The sequence below is a fragment of the Nothobranchius furzeri genome, chromosome 18 (assembly GCF_043380555.1).
Source record: "Nothobranchius furzeri strain GRZ-AD chromosome 18, NfurGRZ-RIMD1, whole genome shotgun sequence".
Taxonomy (NCBI): Eukaryota; Metazoa; Chordata; class Actinopteri; order Cyprinodontiformes; family Nothobranchiidae; genus Nothobranchius; species Nothobranchius furzeri.
Window position 1 is genome coordinate 20,045,306 of NC_091758.1, and position 19,020 is coordinate 20,064,325.

Consider the following 19,020-nt stretch of genomic DNA (forward strand, 5'->3'; position numbering starts at 1 on the left):
CAACAAAGCCCGGTCACCATCAGTCTGTGATTTACTAGCCTCCTTTAGCTCCCTCAAATAGCTAGGCCGCACTGATATTTACTCCGGTTTTAGCTCTTTGCTTCCCCTCCAAAGGCATTACTGTCCTGTGCCTCTTTTAGAAAAGAATGCCGTCAATTTGCCGCAAGGCTAAGGCAACATCAGGGAGCCTTAGGTTGTTTAAAAGTAGCCAGACCGTGGCGGTAATGCGGAGTAATCGTGTCCTTTTTACAAAAAAAAACATGCAATGGAGGTATAAAGGGGGTGGGGGTGGGGGGGGGGGGGGGGGGGGGGGGGGTCTCTGCCCTGCCATGGACTTCCACTTAACTTGGACATAACTTGTTTCTTATTGCAGTCATTACGATTTTTTGACAAGCTGCTCCTAAAGGTGTCTGTCGTCCACAGTCCCTGTGTAGTCTCTTGTGATTCGACCTCCATCTCTAACAGAGAGAAGCTCCTGGAGCTCTGCATCACTCCAGTTTACCGTCTCAGCTGATTTTGTTTACAAAAGCAAAACGTACTACCATGTTTACTTTCATTTTCAACATAGTTGATGGCTGGAGCTCTACAGTAATTCCCCATGTGACACCACCCAAGGTGTAATATGCATTCACAAGTCCAGCGTTGCAGCAATATTACCACCAAGCTTGGCAAAACGAATGCTGTAAAATTCTTGCATTGCCATGCCACTAGGGCACGTTCATAAGACACTTTTTACTTCCAGGCTCCGCCATGATGCCAAAAGAAGAAGCAAGTACAAATGTTGATGCTAATGAACAAAAATTTCTGACTCATTACTCTCTCATGTACAAATAAAAAAATGTTTGCAGAATGCAAAATGAAAAGGTACTGGTAATGATGACGGCATCAGGGTTTAATGACAAAATTGCTGCCTACAACAGGCATCAGCAAACAGCATTATATATTATATAAGTAAATGTAAGAACAAGTCCAGTAAATGTATTTGAAGAGGTTCCTTTTCCGAGATCATTAGTAAATTGCAATAATCTTCAAGACGTTAGTCACAGTATAAAGACTTACTCATTTAGGCTTCAAAATGATTGTAGACAAGAAATAATTTGGTAAAGATCAGATAATATTATCAAGCATTTATAGGGTAGTAGTGTAACATCTTCTTGAGGTGTGAAAAAAAGTACTTGTCAGAAGTGGGATTCGAACCCACGCCTCCAGAGGAGACTGCGACCTGAACGCAGCGCCTTAGACCGCTCGGCCATCCTGACTCGTGATGAGAAGAGCGGAACAGATGTTTATGATTCCAAGTTAAGTGAAGTATGTTGGGAAATGACAATTTTATAAACACGTTACGTTATACAAAAATCTGTCGCGACAACACAGCTCCCACAATAATAATGCTGCTATTAATCAACGGATTAGCTGTCTTTCGTATCTGACAACTATTATCCACAATGATGGATATGTATAGGCTGGCACTGCCTGCCCCACCTTTCATTGCGATGGACTTCAGCTAGGTTTTATAACCGGTTTACCTCAGTAAACTCACTGTAATATCTAGTTTAGGAGCAACTTGTGGAAGTAGCTAGCGGTAGTAGCATTTAGCTCAGCTAGCAACAGCAGCTCGACGCTCACCGGTTCTTTTTTTTTTTCATATAAACTGTAAGTAACTTCCTTCGGATGAGGTTGATGTGTTTGGATATTTAATGCATATTTACACAAATAGAAGACACTGATGTGCGTCGTTTCAACGTTCTCAAAATGAAAGACGATAGCTATGTTCATCTTCTGTAGCTAATAAATAGCTAAATGCTACCTATTAGTTGTGTTTTTGTTTTGGTAAAGCTAGCTTGACTCCCAGCTAACCTCTAAACGTGTTACTAGCTAATAAAGTTTGTAAAGAGTTGCTGGAGAGTCTAGTTCAACCAGTAAACTTGTGCTAATATTGACCTGCAGTTTGTGAGTAATCTTTATGCACCGCGGTAAACTGAGTCGTTTTTTTGGATAATGTACACAACGACAATCTCACGAGATTTCCCGGGACTTGAAGGGGTTAGACTTTTATTTACATCTGAAGATTCCTACTCAAAATACATGTTGAAATGTGTTAGTAGTACACATTATTATTATTATTATTATTATTATTATTATTATTATTAGGCTACTATCTGTCATTTATTAAGTCACAGAGTGTTAATGTGTTCATTTATTACCAAACTGATTGCACTCCATCAATCTGAAATGCAATAACTTTTGGTAAATGTTTTGTTATTTTTTTAAACAAACAAACGATTCCATTACATTTGTACAGATGTGAAACCCTGACAGACTAATTACATTAAAGCTGAATGTGTTTTGAAATGTTTCTCTAAATCAGTAAACAAGCATAGTCTAAATGCTGTCTTCTGCTCAGCCTCATGGCCTCCTCTCCTCCACACAACTTCTCCTGGGTGGAGCCAGGTAAACTGGCTGGACTGGCAAGGCCCAGCATGCCGTGCGAATACCGCTACCTGCTGGATAATGGGATCAAGCACCTGGTTTGTCTGTGTGAGAGGAAACCACCTCAGCATGACTCATGTCCGGAGCTGAAGCTTCACCACATTAAGATAGCAGACTTCACTCCTCCATCTCCCACTCAGATTGACACATTTCTCTCAATTGTAGAAGATGCCAACTCAAAAGGAGAGGTGAGGACTATTTTCAGAACTTTTCACGATTGAGATTACTATTTTATACTAACTAATTCAAGAATGTGGCCTGAAAGACTCGGCATGTATTTTGGAGCTTCTTTAATGTGCAGAACTCACAATGTGGTAAAAAGGTTTTGGAAAACTTTATCAGAATATAAAATCACATAAAACTCATGTTTCACCTTGTCAGCATCAAAGTTTTTGTATTTTTTTTTTTTTTGTAAGATTTCTAAACACAAAATGATTAATCATAAAAGAGTCCAGATGTCTTGGTTAAGGGTCTAAGACCCTAGATGAATTAAAGCCTAACTGTTCCAGGTGTGTGCGGGAAAAACAAACTCCCATCTCAACAGAAAGTAACGTTGGGTGTGTGCCTTGTCACAAGCATCTGATGTAAAACAGAGTTTTGTTTGTCCTCAGGGTGCGGCGGTTCATTGTATGCACGGCCATGGAAGAACAGGGACCATGCTGGCCTGCTACTTAGTCAAGAAGAGGAAGATTTCTGGGATCGACGCCATCAACGAGATCCGAAGGATGCGACCCGGTTCCATCGAAACTCATGAACAGGAGAAGTCAGTGGTGCAGTTTTATCAGCGCTCTAAATAACTTTTATTGGGACGGAAACAGGAATGATTCTGCTTCAGATGTTAGTAAACATGTTAGCAAACAGTCAATAAACAGAAAATAAGCGTGTTCTTATTTTCTAAAACATGAAAAATATTCAGATATTAAAAACACTGTTATCAAATGAAATCATTTAGCTAATTGTTGACATTTCTACAACAAATGCATGCACTCTACCCCTTACATGGCACTTATATGTTGTCATTTCACTGTCAGAGAGTTGCTGAGGTTTCTGTTAAGCACTTGACTCCAGAGTAAAGAGACGCTGACGCTCTCTGAACGAGAGCCGTTCCGGAGCAAACACACTCCGGATTTTCTCGTCCTGGTTTCTGCAAATAAACAACCAGAAAGACTTGACTTTATATATATATATATATATATATATATATATATATATATATATATATATATATTGGCACTTACAGCTTCTCAGGCCATAATCTACATAAAGTGACATCTTTTGATTTTGTTTACTCAGGGACATTGTTTTCTTGCTCTTTCAAAATAAAAGCTAAAAACAGCTTCATGTGTGTGGGGGGGAATTTCACGTTGCTGTCTAAATCATTTCCTTGTGTTAAACTACGGTATGTAAAGTGTGAACTCACCCTTCTGCTGTCATCATTTGGTACTTCAGTTTTGCTTTTTGTTCTGCCAAAAACAAACAAAAAACATGTGATATCATATGAAGTGAAATGTCAGATAGGCAAACACAATTTTCAATAAACAAAATCAGATTTCTTCCTAGATTTGTTACCAATCTTTGCTTTGTCTTCTTCGTGGAAGAGGTTAACCTCTGCCTTCTTTCCTTCTTTTTGTTCCCAGTTGTCCCCTCCTCCAGAGCTGCTCTTTTCCTAAACAAGCACGTTAAACATTTTGGGTGTAAATGTGATCACGGTCCCCAAAACTTGAAACGTTTGTTGGATGGTGCAACATTTCTAACACCAAACACACGTAAAATAATCCAAGTAAAGCTAAGTGAGCTAACTGGAAAAGTGAAGAATCTACCTGGATCACCATCATATCCAAATCTTCATCTTCTTCCTCCTCTCCTCTACTCTGAACCTCCTGCAGCCTCTTCTGAAACTGCCACTCCAGGTTGAGCCTTCGGAGTCTGTCGTTCTCCTCCGCTGTCAGTCTCTCTTTAGCTCGAAGCCGCTGCACCTCCTTCTCCAGAAGCTCCACGGCCTGAACGTGCTGCTCCTTCTCCAGTTTCTCCTGGGCCTCCCTCTTCCAGGGATCACACACTTGCTTCCTGGGACTCGTGATCTTTTGCTGAGAAGGCAGCTCTTTGAAGGAAACGTGCTTGGTCGGAGGGATGCTCACTTGGGGTTTTTCTGCCTTTTCTCCGCTTGCAGCTGATCGATGCTGCTGCCACAAAATTGGAGGCAGAGGCTGCTTCTTGGTTGCAGACGTTGGACTTTCTTGGTATTGAGGACTTTGTTTGGGTCTGCTGACTTTAACGGTCTGGCCCATCCTCGCTGAAGAGCTCTGGAAGGTAGTGAGAGGAGGATTTGCTGCTCTGGTGATGGGAATGTCGATGCGTTTGGGCTGGATTGAAGGTGTAACTGCTGACTGATGCTTAAAGGGAGTTCTCCAAACTCCAGCTGAACTGTTGCAGCTGTCCTGCTCGTTGTGACTGGAGAGAATGTCATGAGCAGAAACACTTGAGCGAATTGGGAAAGATGAGTAAAGGCTCAGTGGTTGCTTTAAAATCTGGTCCCTCTGGGTCCGTGTGTTCTGGTTTTGGTCCAGCAGGGGGCCTCCACTGTTCATACACACATCCTCCTGTGACTGGGCTTGCCGCTTAAACAGGACAGTACACGTTCCAGTCAGATTCAGCACAAATCTGTGCAAGCAACAATTTTAACCAGTAGTAAATAAAAACCAACCATTAAGGTTCTTTTAGCAGAGCTCGGTCCATTTGAAGGACTCACAAACGTTCTGAAGGTTTGCTGTGGTCGGCTCCGTTCAGAAACAGGCTTAGATTTAGGGTTCGGAAGGGTTAAATATTCCCTGTGATACGTCTAATTAAAGACAAAATACAGAAGATCATATCATTTGTGGCATAAAATCATTCAAATCTACAAAGTTCTGGTTCATGAAAATATGATTATTAACACATTTTTACCACCAACAAAATGTCTGAAGGGGCCTAAACACAAGTTTCTATCACTTTCTCATGATGAAGCGTTCATTCATCACAGCTAAATTAGGATTATCTAGTAAAAAACCCACATCTGTGCACATCAGGTTGCTACCAGAGACGGAATAGTTTCCTTTCACATCAGGGTCGGTAGACTCTTCTCCCTCCTCTGGGCAACAATCCCCTGGAACAGAAAATAATGGTGGCAGAGCCGCTCTTTTGACTCACCCTCGTGCATTACATGTATTTTACATGAAGGATAATGTGCCCAGCAGCTGAATGTGTTTAAAAACAAGCTCACTCACAGGTCATGTTGGGGTTGGAGCGGTACAGTTGTCTGTTTCTCTGCATCACCTGCTCCTTCTTACTTTTGCTGCCTTCGTGGGGCCGCTCTGAAGGGCCAAGATTCACACCACAGTACAGCATGGACCGTTTACTGTTCAGCTTGTCTCCACCCCCACCACCTTCTGAGATTAGAAGGTTTTCATTAGGTATTAAAAGCCATAAAAAGGGGGAAAAAAAGATTAGATTTAGGTTCCTACCTGTGGTATTTTTAGTAGTTGGTCCACTCAGAAGTCCCCGGAGACCATGATAGCTCGCTCCAAACTTTGCAACTTGTAAGGCCACAGCAGGCCCCGTTTGCATCATGATTGCTGCTGCCCTGCAAGAACATAAGGCCAACAGTGTCAAATTAGAGGTGATAGTGTAGAAAACTTATAGTGAGCTTGGACTGAAGGACATTAGCAAACCAGCAAAGCCCATTAGATTTACAGACTGCTATAATCTGGTGTGTTAGCGGCTGAGAGTCCTTCACATGTTCGCCAAGAGCTGAAAGATCATACAAGCTTTAGCTAAATGGCCACATACCACACCATACCATAGTTTATTCATATAGCACGTTTAAAACGCAGCGTGGGAGCTGCCCAAAGTGCTGCACAGGCTAAAACAAAACGCGACCATTCTAGAGGATAAAAATACCAGTCAAAGCAGATAAAACATGATGAATTCTAAGGACGCATTAAAACAATGACACAATAAAACACTAAAACGAATCACTGTCTAAAAGCCAAATCGTAAAAGGGGGTCTTTAAACGAGATTTAAAAACCGCCAGTGATGGAGCCTGCCGTACTCCAGTGGGCAACGAGTTCCACAGCTTTGGGGCAGCATGCACAAATGCTCGTTCACCCCGCGATTTGTATAGCATCCGCGGCGTACACAGCAGCAAAAGGTCAGCCGACCTCAACGTGCGCGTGGGTACATATGGAGTGAGCAAGTCAGAGAGATAGGGAGGTGCCAGGTCATTGAGTGCTTTAAATACAAAAGTCAATAACTTAAACTGCACTCTGAAAATGACAGGGAGCCAGTGAAGATGTACCAGGACAGGGGTAATATGGCTACGTCGGTGTGTATTCGTCAAGAACCTGGCAGCAGCGTTCTGGACGACCTGCAGCCGATTCAGGGCAGAGACCAGAACACCAACGAGGAGAGCATGGATGACCGCCTCCAAATGCCTCCGTTTCAGGATTTGTCTGAGGCGAGTCAGGCAGCGAAGCTGATAAAAGCAAGACCTCACTACGGAGTTTATCTGTGGGGCCATTGTGAGTTCAGCATCCAGCTTTACACCGAGACTTGACACACACTGTTTGGGGTTGAGGGTCAAAAGGTCACAAACAGGGTTAGAGCCACATATCATGTTTGATGTTCACGATTTTACAAAAATAGCTGCACTAGTAAACATCAGATGGTCTTCGTTTCAAACTAAAAGCAACAGGTTTCAGACAGTCCTGCAAGGACGTTTTTTCCTTATTTTTGCATTTATTACATTTTCTTTGCTTTTGGAAATATTTCATGGCAGCTGTATCTGACGGATACTTTTTGCATTCACCTTTCTTGGCTGAGTCCAACCAGGCTGTGACCGTCCACTCTGAGCAGCTGATCTCCTGCTGCTAACCTCCCACTCTGCACACCGTTAAACACACTTTTCTTATGTAATATAAAACACAGTAAGCAGCCTTTCGTCCCAAAATGTGTCATGATCTCACCACGTCAGCTGGTCCTCCCTTGACAACGGATTTAATATAGATCCCCAGGTAATCCTGGCCTGCTGCCTGTGGTGAGACGACAGGAAGGATGTTCAGCTACGGAGCCATTGTGCAGAAAGTTTGGATGTTGGAAAAGAGGCAAAATAAAATGTCACCTTGGCAGCTACGATGCTAATCCCCATCCCACTGTTCAGAGGTTTGTGTAAAGTGATGGTTTCAATCTCTGGCTGGGTGTGTGCTGCTGGCTGAATAACACCTACATTAAATATGCAACACTCCAAAATATCTGGAATCACTTAATATGATGTCTTACCAAGTATGTGTCCTGGTCAGAATGTGCAAACTCACTGAAGTACACCGTCCAGTCACCTCCAGACTCTGGCTGAAACGCCAGTGAACAGAGACCTGTAAGAGGAGGGCATATCGTCATGCAAATACACAGAAGCACCTGCTTTTGAAGGCTGAATCCCCAACCTTTCTGACAAATCGGCTCCATAAACTCATAAAACCCTTGAGGGATTCCTCTCATGGCGTTGCAAGAGTATCCACCCTCTGGCAGCAAGAAAGGCAGGTGCAGGAAGAAGCTCTCCTCCAGATGGATGTCCCATCCTTCACCCCGAATCAGGTTATCCGCAGAGGCCTCAGCAGCTCTTACCACAACATCAATCAAGTCCTGCAGAGAGGGTGACAGGCAGAGAGATATTTCAGGGTCAAGTTGATCCAGTGAATTCTCTCAGTTATCGTCACACAGGAGAGGGACAACCATCCTACTGCAGTGAGCCTCAGCCAAACCAAAGGTCTGACCCTGCTCTTAAATCTCCCTACAGAGGTGGAGATATGTTGCACAATATGTTGTGCTGTGAAGTCTAGAAAAACATGCAATTACTACATTTCCATTAGTGTTAGCAGTTGGCTCCTCCAAGCACAGCAAAGCAGGGATGTTTGCACAATCATCAAAAGGAGAGAAGTGAGGAAGTTTTAGTACATTTACACAATTCTGCACATTTGACTCAGTTAAATTTATTTAAGTTTCATATTTTAAGGATTTTATAAGATTCTCCTGTGGCAAGGTGGAGAAATGAGGGCCCGGGCAGGATTTGATCCCCAGACTCCCAGGTGAGAGTCACGCCAGTCAGCCGAAGGGACATCCCCTTGGCCTAGTAGCCAGGGCGCATGATCAATCGGGATACAGTGACAGGACACTCACACTATTACGCTCCATAATGACATCACTCTAATATCTTTCCACAGCTGGTAAGACATTGCCTATATGTACCTGCTCTCCACAACTCTACCACAAAAACAAAAATGAACATAAAATAACTTTCTAAAAACATTTTATCACATTTCAATGAAATGTCAAACATCCAAAATGAGTAAAAAGATTCTGTATTTATGTGTTTAAATAAAGTCATCACTCTCTAAAAGCATTGGCTTAAAACAACCCAATTTAAACCCAGCCACTGGGTAGATAGTGGTTGCACCCAACACCGGGTTATCTTAACACAGAAAACCGTTTGTGAGGATGATGCATTTTCGGAGAATTGTCTTCAACCCACCAGTTGGGTATATTTTGACCTAGCAGTTGGTCAAAGCTACCCTGACCCAACATAGTTAGTCATGCTTTGGGGTTGATTAAAGAACCCGACACATCGCTGACCCAACTCCTGAGTCGAGGCTTTTTAACCAATATCGGGTCGATCAAACCCAAAGTTGTACCCAAAGGCTTTAACCTAGCAGTTGGGTTTTGAAAATAACCCAGTATTTTTTAGTGTGCATGATTAAATTTGGGGTTGTATTGTATTAAAAACCAGGTTTTTTCTGAGCCTATATAACTACATTATTTTAAATCAGCTACCAAAAGCCTTCCAGTCTGACTGATCACAGCTGATGGCATCCTTGTAATAGTTTCCCCCAGTTAATATTCAGCATCAGAGAACAGTTCACTCAAAATCAATGAAGTCATGTGAAAACCATTTTGCTATCCTTCATTTATTATTCATGGTCATATTCATTATTATCAATTATTCATGCTAATAAATCAATGTTGCTGAGCTCATGTTCTGCTGCTGGAGCTTCCGATATCAAAATCCCTGATAACGTTTGAGTTAATGTTTTATTTTGGAGCCTGGAATAATTAATTCTTTAGTGTTGAGATAAAAACAACAATCATTAAAGCTGTCTTTTATGGAGGGCTGAAAGTACCGTACTCACAGGGGGGATGAGAGGCTCATTGGATGCATAGAGGTAGTCAGTCAGCAACACCCGCATCTGCAGCGAGTTCAACTTGAAACAGGTGCTCTGGATGTCCTTGGCGTTCTGCATCGAGTACTTATTCATGGTCAGAAGTGTGGTTGCCTAGGAACAGACAGGCGTTACTATTTTAACATCAAAAAGAGACGTATTTTTAAACTTTAAATAAAGTCAGAACTGTGGTATCACACAAAAAGACCCAAACTTGTATTTTAAGAGAGGGTTTGCAAGTAGACAGACTTGTTTGATGTGTCCCAGGTGACAGTCAGCCGCCAGCTCCAGGCCCTGCCTCTCCGCCCAGGCGTCAATGGGTGCAAGCCTCTGACACAGAGTGGACCCCCAGTAGTGGGAGCGCAGGCCTGGAGTGCTGCTTTCTGGGTCCATGAGCTGGTTAAACAGCCAGGCACTGATGAAATGGAAGAGCTGGGAGAAGAGCTGGATGCTGAGGGCAGGGTTGACCCGACAGCGGCGCAACAAGGACATGGCATTCATCAAGGAGTTCAAAACCATTTCTGTAAGCAGATTTGGATGTTTAAAGTAAAACCGTTTAACCTCTACTGTACTGAATGATAGAACAATTACCTATACCAGGTGGGAGGGTGCCATGCTGCTCTGGATCCATCAGGAAAGTTGGTAGATGTTTCCGTAGCTCATTGTGGAAGCATTGAAGCAGGAAGCTTTGAGAATAAATAATAATTATCAACTAAGACGCAACTTTTGTGTTAATTTTAAGGTGTTTATTTTTTTCTATGCAAGATGAATGTTTGGACTTTCGATACAGTTGTCACTCTAGATCAGGGGTGGGGAACCCTGGTCCATCGAGAGCCGCTATCCAACATATTTTAGTTTCAACCCTGTTTCAACACACCAGATTTCAATCAGCAGGTGATTAGCAGGCTTCTGCAGAGCCTGATGAGCCGCTGAACAGGTGATTCAACCACTGAATCAGAAGTGTTGGAGCAAAGACATGCAGGATACCGGCCTTCGAGGACCAGGGTTCCCCTCGCCTGCTCTTGATCCTATCCCTTTAAACACAGAGTGCGACAATATCTCACATTTGGACAAGCTTGTTTTTAATTTTTTTAATTACATGTTGCCCTATTTTGGAGACAGATTGTTTTTAAAGGTTTGGTTTATATTTAAAGGGTACAAGACTGTTTTGGATTGCTTTTAGCACCCCCTGGTGTTTTATTAGTGAAAGCTAAAGTGAAACATCTCCTTGCTGCGCTTTCATCTCCAGCACCAGGCATTCCAGCTTCACTTTACTAAGTCCAATAGGGACCGGACCGACACTCTGAAGTTGCAAGTGCAGTGTTCTGGCCACAGGGGCCAGTGGGGGTCTGAGTGACTTTTTATTAACCCTGCAAAGAGTCATTTAAGCACATTCTGGATCAAGAAAATGATTTTAAAATATGAAGAACAGCTGTTATATGGGCTGCAATCGCACACAACTAAAGCTGTAACTGAGCAGATTTAACAGACATCCTGGTGACGTTTCTCATTCATCCCAGTATGACCCTGAGGAGGGCAGGAACAGGACTGGTGTGGAGGAACGCTAGCACCAAAAACGTAAAAAGCTTCAAAACTGTTGTCAATACCATCAAAAACTGGAAGTCTTTCTCTTTTACCATTACAAATGAGGAAAAACAGCATGTTGTCTGGAGCTGGACAGGTTTTATGCACGTCAGTGGGAGGGATTGTTAGAAAATCCATCCATCCATCCATCCATCCATCCATCCATCCATCCATCCATCCATCCATTTTTGGCCGCTTATCGGGGGTCAGGTCGTGAGGGCAACAGGGAGGCCCAAACTTCCCTCTCCCCAGCCACTTGGGCCAACTCCTCCAGAGAATCCTGGCCAGCCAAGAGACATAATCCCTCCATCGTGTCCTGTGTCTTCCTTTAGGTCTTCTCCCAGTTGGATGTGCCCGGAAAACCTCTCCAGGGAGGCATCCAGGTGACATCCTAACTAGATGCACGAGCCACCTCAACTGGCTCCTCTCGAGGTGGAGGAGCAGCGGATCTACTCCGAGCCCCTGCCGGATGGCTGAGCTTCTCACCCTATCTCGAAGGGAGAGCCCAGCCACCCTGTGGAGAAAACTCATTTCGGCCGAGTGTATTTGCGATCTCATTCTTTCGGTCACTGCCTGAAGCTTGTGACCATAAGTGAGGGTTGGAACTTAGACTGACCGGTAAATCGAGAGCTTTGCCTTCCGGTTCAGCTCTCTCTTCACCACGACAGATCACTACAATACCTGCATCAGAAGAAGAAGAAGAAAATATCTTTTCTATAGCGCTTCTCAAGATAAAAATCACGAGGCGCTTCACAAAAACAAAAAATGTAAAACTATAAAAAAGAATTTAGAAAATGATTTAAAATATATTTAAAATGAGCAAAAAATATACAATTGTGATTAAATAATGTAAAGAAAGAGAGAGAGTGAATAGGAAAGAGGGAAATCAGTGGATTCTGAGGAAGGTAGAATAGGTAGGGAGAGCAGAACAAGGAGAGGGTGATGAAGGTCACACCAAAATCAGCTTGAACAAGTGAGTTTTCAGCTGCTTTTTAAAGGAGACCACTGAGTCCACTGATCTCAGGCTCAGGGGGAGAGAGTTCCAGAGTCTGGGGGCCGCAGCAGCATCTGTCACCTTTGGTCTTTAAGGTCTGCATCACTGCAGACGCAGCACCAATCTGCCTGTCAATCTTGCACTCCAGCTTTCCCTCACTCTTGAACAAGACCCTGAGATACTTAAACTCTTCCACTTCGGGCAGGACCTGATCCCTGACCCGGAGAAGGCATTTTACCCTGTCCGAATCAAGACCATGGTCTCGGATTTAGAGGAGCTGATTCTCACCCCAAATGCCTCACACTCGGCTGCGAACCACTCCAGTGAGTGTTGGAGATCATGTTTTGATGAAGCCAGCAGGACCGTATCATCTGCAAAACGCAGAGACTCAATCCTTTGGCCACCAAAATGGATGCCCTCAACACCTTGGCTGCACCTGGAAATCCTGTCCATAAAAGTTATGAACAGAATTGGTGACAAAGGGCAGCCTTGGCAGAGTCCAACTCTCACTAGAAACAAGCCCAAATTACTGCTGGCAATGTGGGCCAAGCTCTGGCACCAGTCATATAGGGACCTAACAGCCTGTATCAGATGGTCTGGTACCCCATACGTCTGGAGTACCCCCCAAAGGGCCCCCTAAGGGAAGCAGTAAATGCCTTCTCCAAATCCACAACAAATGGTTGGATGAACTCCCACCCGGATCCCCCTAAGGGTGTAGAGGCAAAAAGGTGGTCCAGTGTTCCAAGACCAGGACGAAAAGCACGTTGCTCCTCCTGAATCCGAGGTTCAACAATCCGTTGGACCCTCCTCCCCAGAACTCCTGAATAGATTTTACCAGAGAGGCTCAGGATTGTGATCCCCCTGTAGTTTGAACACATCTTGTGGTCCCCCTTTTAAATAGGGGGACCGCCACCCCGGTCTGCCAATCCAGTGGAACTGTTCCGAGTAGAGGTCAGCAGCAAACCATCCACAATATAAACAGTGTTGCTAGTGCACTGCTTTCCTCTCCTGAGGTGCCGGATGGTGGACGAGAATCTCCTCAAAGTCGAATGGAAGTCTTCATTGTCTCACCAAACTCCTCCCAAATTTTTGCCTCTGTGACCACCCGGGCCACATCCCATTTGGGCTGCCGGTAACCATCAATTGCCTCTGAAGTCACACAGTCCAAAAAGACCAGATACTCTTTTTTTCAGCTTGACAGCATCCCTAACAGTTGGTGTCTACCAGCGGATTCGGGGATTGCCATGACATCAGGCACCAACAACCCTGCGGCCGCAGCTCCAGTTGGTGCCTTGACAATGGAAGCATAGGGCATAGTCCACTCGGACGCAATCACCCCCGTTTCACGCTGGAACTTCTGTCGGAGGAGGGAATTGAAGCTCCTTCTGACAAGAGACTTTGCCAGATGTCCTCAGCGGACCCTCACAATACGTTTGGGCCTGCCAGGTCTGACCGGCATCCTCCCCCACCATCGAAGCCAACTCACCACCAGGTAATAGTCAGCTGACAGCTTCGCCCCTCCCTTCACCCAAGTGTCCAAGACATTCGGCTGAAGATCAGATGAAACAACAACAAAGTCCTGGTGCCAAGAGCACATATGGACACATTTATGCTTGAACATGGTGTTCATTATAGACAATCTATGACCAGCACAGAAGTTCAATAACAAAATGGCTCTAATTCAGATCAAGGGGGCCATTTCTCCCCATCACACCTCTCCAGGTGTCATTGTCATTACCCACGTGAGCAGAACAATTAAATACATTTACAGTCCAGCACTGTGCCAATTAGTCCGTTCCAAACTAGGCCATCCACCAGAATGAATAAGTCTGGCTTTAAACCAGGACACTTCAACACAACGCTGGTCCCAGCTCCTCCCAGTAGTTGGAAACCCAGTGAGGTCAGCAGATGGCACCACAGCTTTTCATCACTTTGCCTTCAGATAGGTAAAATCATCAAGCACAGCTCCAACACAATTATGTAACTTCCTCTTGGCCCAGAAAAACTTCTCAGGCTCTACACAAAGTTCTCAGTTTGTACTGCACTCTTTGCAGGACACTCTAAGACAGATAACTGGAGCTGCACACTTCACCTCTCCATTTTCATTGTTGATCATGTAAATCTGGAAATATGCATGGGAAAGGTTGTTCACCACTGGTTTGTGCGCACACACTCATTGTATACCCCCCCCCCAGTACAAATAGCCCTCAGTTTCCTTGTTCTCTGGTAGGTGCATCATTTTAAAAAAAAAGTCTTTAGTCCAGACATCATGGTAACTATTTTTCAATTGTTGTCCACTTACACACTGAGAAGAGCCCTATTGGCTGTCCGTACCTGTAGGCCGTGTGCACCTGGTGGGACAGGTCCAGCTGACTCTGCTGAGTGAGCAGGTTGAGGTCTTTGTCGTGTTTAAAGAAGTTCAGCAACTCTGAACAGTTGGCCATCCAGAAAGCAAGAGCACCCGCCATCGCCTGCTGCCTCTGTGGAAGCAAACTGTAACTTACTGGGATCTAACCAGTTCATTCCAGGTTTTCTGCATTTTGTGATTGCATCCTTAGAAGATGGGGAAACATGCCTGGATAACCTTCCCTGTCATGGCCACCATTTTGCTTGTGATGGATGTCACAGGGTGTGGGTTCCCCGTAGATGGAGGACTTCCATTGAGCTGGTGCTGCAGAACAAACCTGCTCACTGCGTACAGGATGTACGCAGGTGAGAGATTAAAATGTACGGTGGAGCTGTTGGTGTCATTTATGACTGCTGACAGGAAGGCCTCCTCAGCTGAAAGATAAACACAACCAGCAGGGGGCAGGCAGATATCAGAGAGGCCATTTAATCTGTCAACTGTATCAACTTTTGATGATTACACTCACCGTTACCACTGATCTGAATTCTGACTGGTAATCCAGACAACGCTGAAAGGTTTGAATGACAGAAACAGAGACAATAAACAACCTGATCCCAAAATTTCAGTTAAAACTTGAACATAAAAATGGTTTTTACCCTCCAGAATCTGACTCTGTTCCTTTGCTTCCCAAAGCAGATCAGCCGATCTAGATTGTCATTTTAAAAGAGATTATTTTATTTTAAAGGTTTATGACCAGACAATCATTTAGAGATAAAAATTCCAGCCGTGCAGATTTTACCTGCTCTCGTCCTCTGACATGTTTCCAGTTGAAAGGGGTTTCTCTTTCTTCTTTCCTTTTCTTGACAAAGTCCTCCGAAAGGTTTGGAGAACGCCTCCCTTCTCCCTCTCGTTACAGCTTTCCTTTTTTATTAGAAGAAGAAAATGGGGTTTATGTGAAAGTTTTGCAAAACTTTAGTTGTTTACTTTTCTTTGTACTTTCAATTGAACGTTACCTCTAAACTGTCTGGTTCCTTTTTGAGCACAAAACGTCCTTCTCGGTTATTGGAGTTCCAGCTCAGTTGTACCATCAAAGGTTTTTCATCCAGATCCAATTTACGCTCTTAATCCATGGACAAAATTAAAACAGAGGCACAACAAATTTAGAGACAAACTTTATTTGACCAAACCACAGCATAGGTCATAAAAACCCACAAAACTAAATAATTCAAGGATGACAGAAAACTGCACAGAACAATCCAATTACACACACACACACACACACACACATATATATATATATATATATATATATATATATATATATATATATATATATATATATATATATATATATATATATATGTGTATATATATATTTTTTTTTTTCAGATTTCAGATTTCAGATTTATTGGCCAAGTAAAATTACATTTACAAGGAATTTGTCTTCGGTAGATGTTCGCTCTCTAAAACATACCACAACCATAATAAATGAGAATAAAAATACCTAAAAACACATAAGAACATGAATACCCACACACATGTTCATTTACGCACACACCTATATACATATATACATACCCACACACACACGCACGCACGCGCACACACACACACACACACACATATCCATAAGCATACTGATTAAGTATTAAAAACTATAGTAAAAGGAAGGTAAAAGAATCTACAGATTCAGGAGAGAAATGGCTGAAGGAAAGAAACTGTTCTTGTGTCTGGTGGTTTTTGTGTACAGCGATCTATAGCGTCTGCCAGATGGGAGGAGATGGAAGAGAGTAGATGCAGGATGTGTGGCATCTTGGACAATATTCACTGCCTTTTTCCTGGTCCTGCTGATGTACAGTTCCTGGACAGAGGGCAGTTGGGCACCAATGATTTTTCCTGCTGTTTTAATAATACGCTGTAGTCTGCATTTGTCCATTTTTGTGGCTGACCCAAACCAGACCCAAACCATATATATATATATATATATATATATATATTTCTGATGATATCTCCAGTTGGTATGGAAGAAATGTACATGAAGCCATAACTTCATAATACTTTTCTCACCAGAGTAAATGCTTACCTTTATTTGTGTGGATTTCATACAGAGAATAACAACTCGACCACATTTTTATATCTGGCCTGAATTTCTCTGAAAGCATATTAACAATCTCTCGAGTTGGAGAGTTGCTGCAAACACGCAGACATTTAGTGGCGACGTTTCCCTCTGTATGGTCCTCAAAGTAGAAGCGGATCACACCGTGAAACTCCAGATTCTGTAGAAGATCAAACTGAGCATCAGAATGAAGAAGAAATCTGAATTTAACTGATAATAGATGGAGAAGTTGATGTGCTCGTCTGAATATTCAAAAAAAAAAAATTAAAAGAGCAACTTTACTTTTACTAGAGTGGTGTAATTGCAGAACTCCTATGATCTACATGATTTTGATCATTGTCTAAATATCCAAATACCAGTCAATGTTATTAGCTATTTAAAGTTCTGTGTGAAGACAAAAATAAAATAGGAAACATTATTATAGTTCTTTAGTTTCATAATGTAGTATAATTTAGATTTTAGATAACAAACCATGAGTATCATTATGTTAAAGCTTCTGGTACATATAGCTAGACCATTGCATCAAAATTTTGCTCTGCAGGTCAGCCTAGCCACACCCCAATGTAGCTCAACAGGTCAGCCATTGTTTTGTGTCTGGCCAATCACAGCGCTCTATGTTTGCTGGGCAGACTTAGCACTAGGGCTGCAACCAGCTGCAACAGAGAATAACACCAAAGATGGCGTCGGCTCAGGAACGGCACTAGTTTAAAACAACTTTGGTATCAACTTTTGATGATTTAGACTTAAGTTCTTCATTTAAAAAAAGGATCTATTAGCTTCTTCTTCTTTGATGACGTATGGTGGACAGCCGCCTTGACGGACATCAGTAGATATGACTACACTAGATTGTCCGTTGTTCTGATTAGTCAGAAAGAAAGAAAGAAATAATCTACCAACAAGATGTCATCATAGTTGGTGATACTTAAAGCCATCATTTATGTTTGTCTTTTTGAGGTTTATGCTTTTCTTTACAATGTCACAACAAAAGTAGAATAGAATAGAATATTCTTTTATTTTCCCTCAGAGGGAAATTCTATTGTCACAGCAGCAAATCAAGTTGACAACAGGAGCAAAGAAGAAAAAAATATATAAAAATCTAATAAGGAATAAAAGTCTGTGCATTGAACATAAAACCATTTATATAATTAAAATGTTTAATTGAATTTACCACTATTACAAAAGTAAAAACTACAATCCTGTGAAAAAAAAACTAACAGAATATTATAGAGAATAAAAATATGAATGGAGAAATGTCCTAATGAGTAAAAACAAGTAAAACAACAACAGAATGGTGTCTAAAGTCTACATTCAATGTTTGTGTGTTTTGTTCATTTCTATCACGAGCCGTCAGATTGAACTGGATAGTCTGGAGCACGCTCTTTGAGCCTCGACATTTTCACAGGTTTAAGAACAATTAACAAAATTACAGTCCTGAGAACAAACAAAAATATCTGTTAGTTAAATAAAATCCCACCTGATCAGGTTGGCTGATCTCAAACAGGTCCAGTCTGTTGTTGTTCCACTCTCCGATCATTTTAGCCAATTCCTCTCGCTCTTCCATCTCTGGCATCTTCACACCTTAGATCTTCTTCAAAGAAAAAAAAGACAAGCAAAATGAGAGAAGAGTCCTCCTTCAGCTCTGGTCTGCTATAGACTCGCTGTCCTCTGTGGCACATTGTTAGAAATAATTGCATAATTTACCACAAATTGTCCCCGCTGCCCGCCCCCTCGCCCCCGTTTAACAGGTCACTGGAGCTTTGCTAAATGAGGCAAACTAATAACAAATCTGACATAAAAACTTTAAACACCTTACATCGAATCCATTCCTCCCACTAATGCATCATCATTTCGATGAGTTCATCCTTTTTACGCTTGATCAAATGCTTCAGAAATATCTCAGAGGCATTATGTGTTCCTGACACGGTGCAATTGTCTGAAACATTTTCAAAGTTCCCTTCAGGAATTTTCACCCATGGTGACACAGCTATATACGCTGTGACTGATCCAACTTCCCATGCATACCAGTAATTTTCTGCACAATTTGCGTGTCTTCCCTTTCATTTGCCCACAATATATATGGGACAGCTATTGTTAGATTTCAGGGTAAATTTACAAAAAGACAAAAGCTTTCATAAAAACAGCCCTCCATTAGATGAAGAGTGAGGTTTGAACAATCCGAGGTAGTGTTGTCTGGAAGTTAGGTTGTATTGAAAAGAACATTTTCTGAAGTACTCATCTATTTTA

General features: G+C 42.5%; 2 protein-coding genes and 1 non-coding gene across 4 annotated transcripts; 1 reads left to right on the plus strand and 2 right to left on the minus strand.

Annotated features, from left to right (window-relative positions):
* The first annotated feature begins 333 nt into the window (after nt 1–333).
* Nucleotides 334–4,049, plus strand: dusp23b (dual specificity phosphatase 23b). Of its 2 annotated transcripts, none has more exons than XM_015969469.3 (3): nt 334–1,308; nt 2,405–2,678; nt 3,102–4,049. In XM_015969469.3, exons 2-3 carry the CDS (start codon nt 2,409–2,411, stop codon nt 3,285–3,287), a joined length of 456 nt encoding a protein of 151 aa, XP_015824955.3. In that variant the 5' UTR covers nt 334–1,308; nt 2,405–2,408; the 3' UTR covers nt 3,288–4,049. The 2 variants fall into 2 exon arrangements, with proteins under 2 accessions (XP_015824955.3, XP_015824954.3); XM_015969468.3 differs by lacking the exon at nt 334–1,308 and adding an exon at nt 1,355–1,653.
* trnal-cag (transfer RNA leucine (anticodon CAG)) lies at nt 1,177–1,259 on the minus strand. The gene has a single exon. It is a non-coding gene; the product is annotated as a tRNA-Leu (tRNA).
* LOC107391780 (afadin) lies at nt 3,509–18,425 on the minus strand. The gene is made up of 24 exons (XM_054741788.2): nt 18,251–18,425; nt 16,744–16,936; nt 15,674–15,780; nt 15,460–15,581; nt 15,317–15,366; nt 15,187–15,228; nt 14,889–15,094; nt 14,648–14,793; nt 10,327–10,421; nt 9,985–10,256; nt 9,706–9,849; nt 7,966–8,164; nt 7,805–7,896; nt 7,647–7,736; nt 7,492–7,557; nt 7,335–7,408; nt 5,991–6,109; nt 5,754–5,915; nt 5,541–5,632; nt 5,195–5,329; nt 4,311–5,108; nt 4,060–4,156; nt 3,911–3,953; nt 3,509–3,634 (listed from the first exon to the last, which is right to left on the minus strand). The coding sequence occupies exons 1-24, from the start codon at nt 18,344–18,346 to the stop codon at nt 3,541–3,543; spliced, it is 3,534 nt and encodes a 1,177-aa protein (XP_054597763.2). The 5' UTR covers nt 18,347–18,425; the 3' UTR covers nt 3,509–3,540.
* Between the last annotated feature and the right edge of the window lie 595 nt (nt 18,426–19,020).

Bases quoted from the DNA above. Each gene is read 5' to 3' on its own strand.
- dusp23b (XM_015969469.3), top strand. From the start codon at position 2,409: ATGGCCTCCTCTCCTCCACACAACTTCTCCTGGGTGGAGCCAGGTAAA. The intron at 2,679-3,101 runs GTGAGGACTATT...GTTTGTCCTCAG, and splicing joins ATGCCAACTCAAAAGGAGAG to GGTGCGGCGGTTCATTGTAT.
- LOC107391780 (XM_054741788.2), bottom strand. From the start codon at position 18,346: ATGCCAGAGATGGAAGAGCGAGAGGAATTGGCTAAAATGATCGGAGAG. The intron at 16,937-18,250 runs GTGGGATTTTAT...GATCTTCTACAG, and splicing joins AGATCAGCCAACCTGATCAG to AATCTGGAGTTTCACGGTGT. The intron at 7,409-7,491 runs GTGAGATCATGA...AACGGTGTGCAG, and splicing joins AGGGAGGACCAGCTGACGTG to AGTGGGAGGTTAGCAGCAGG.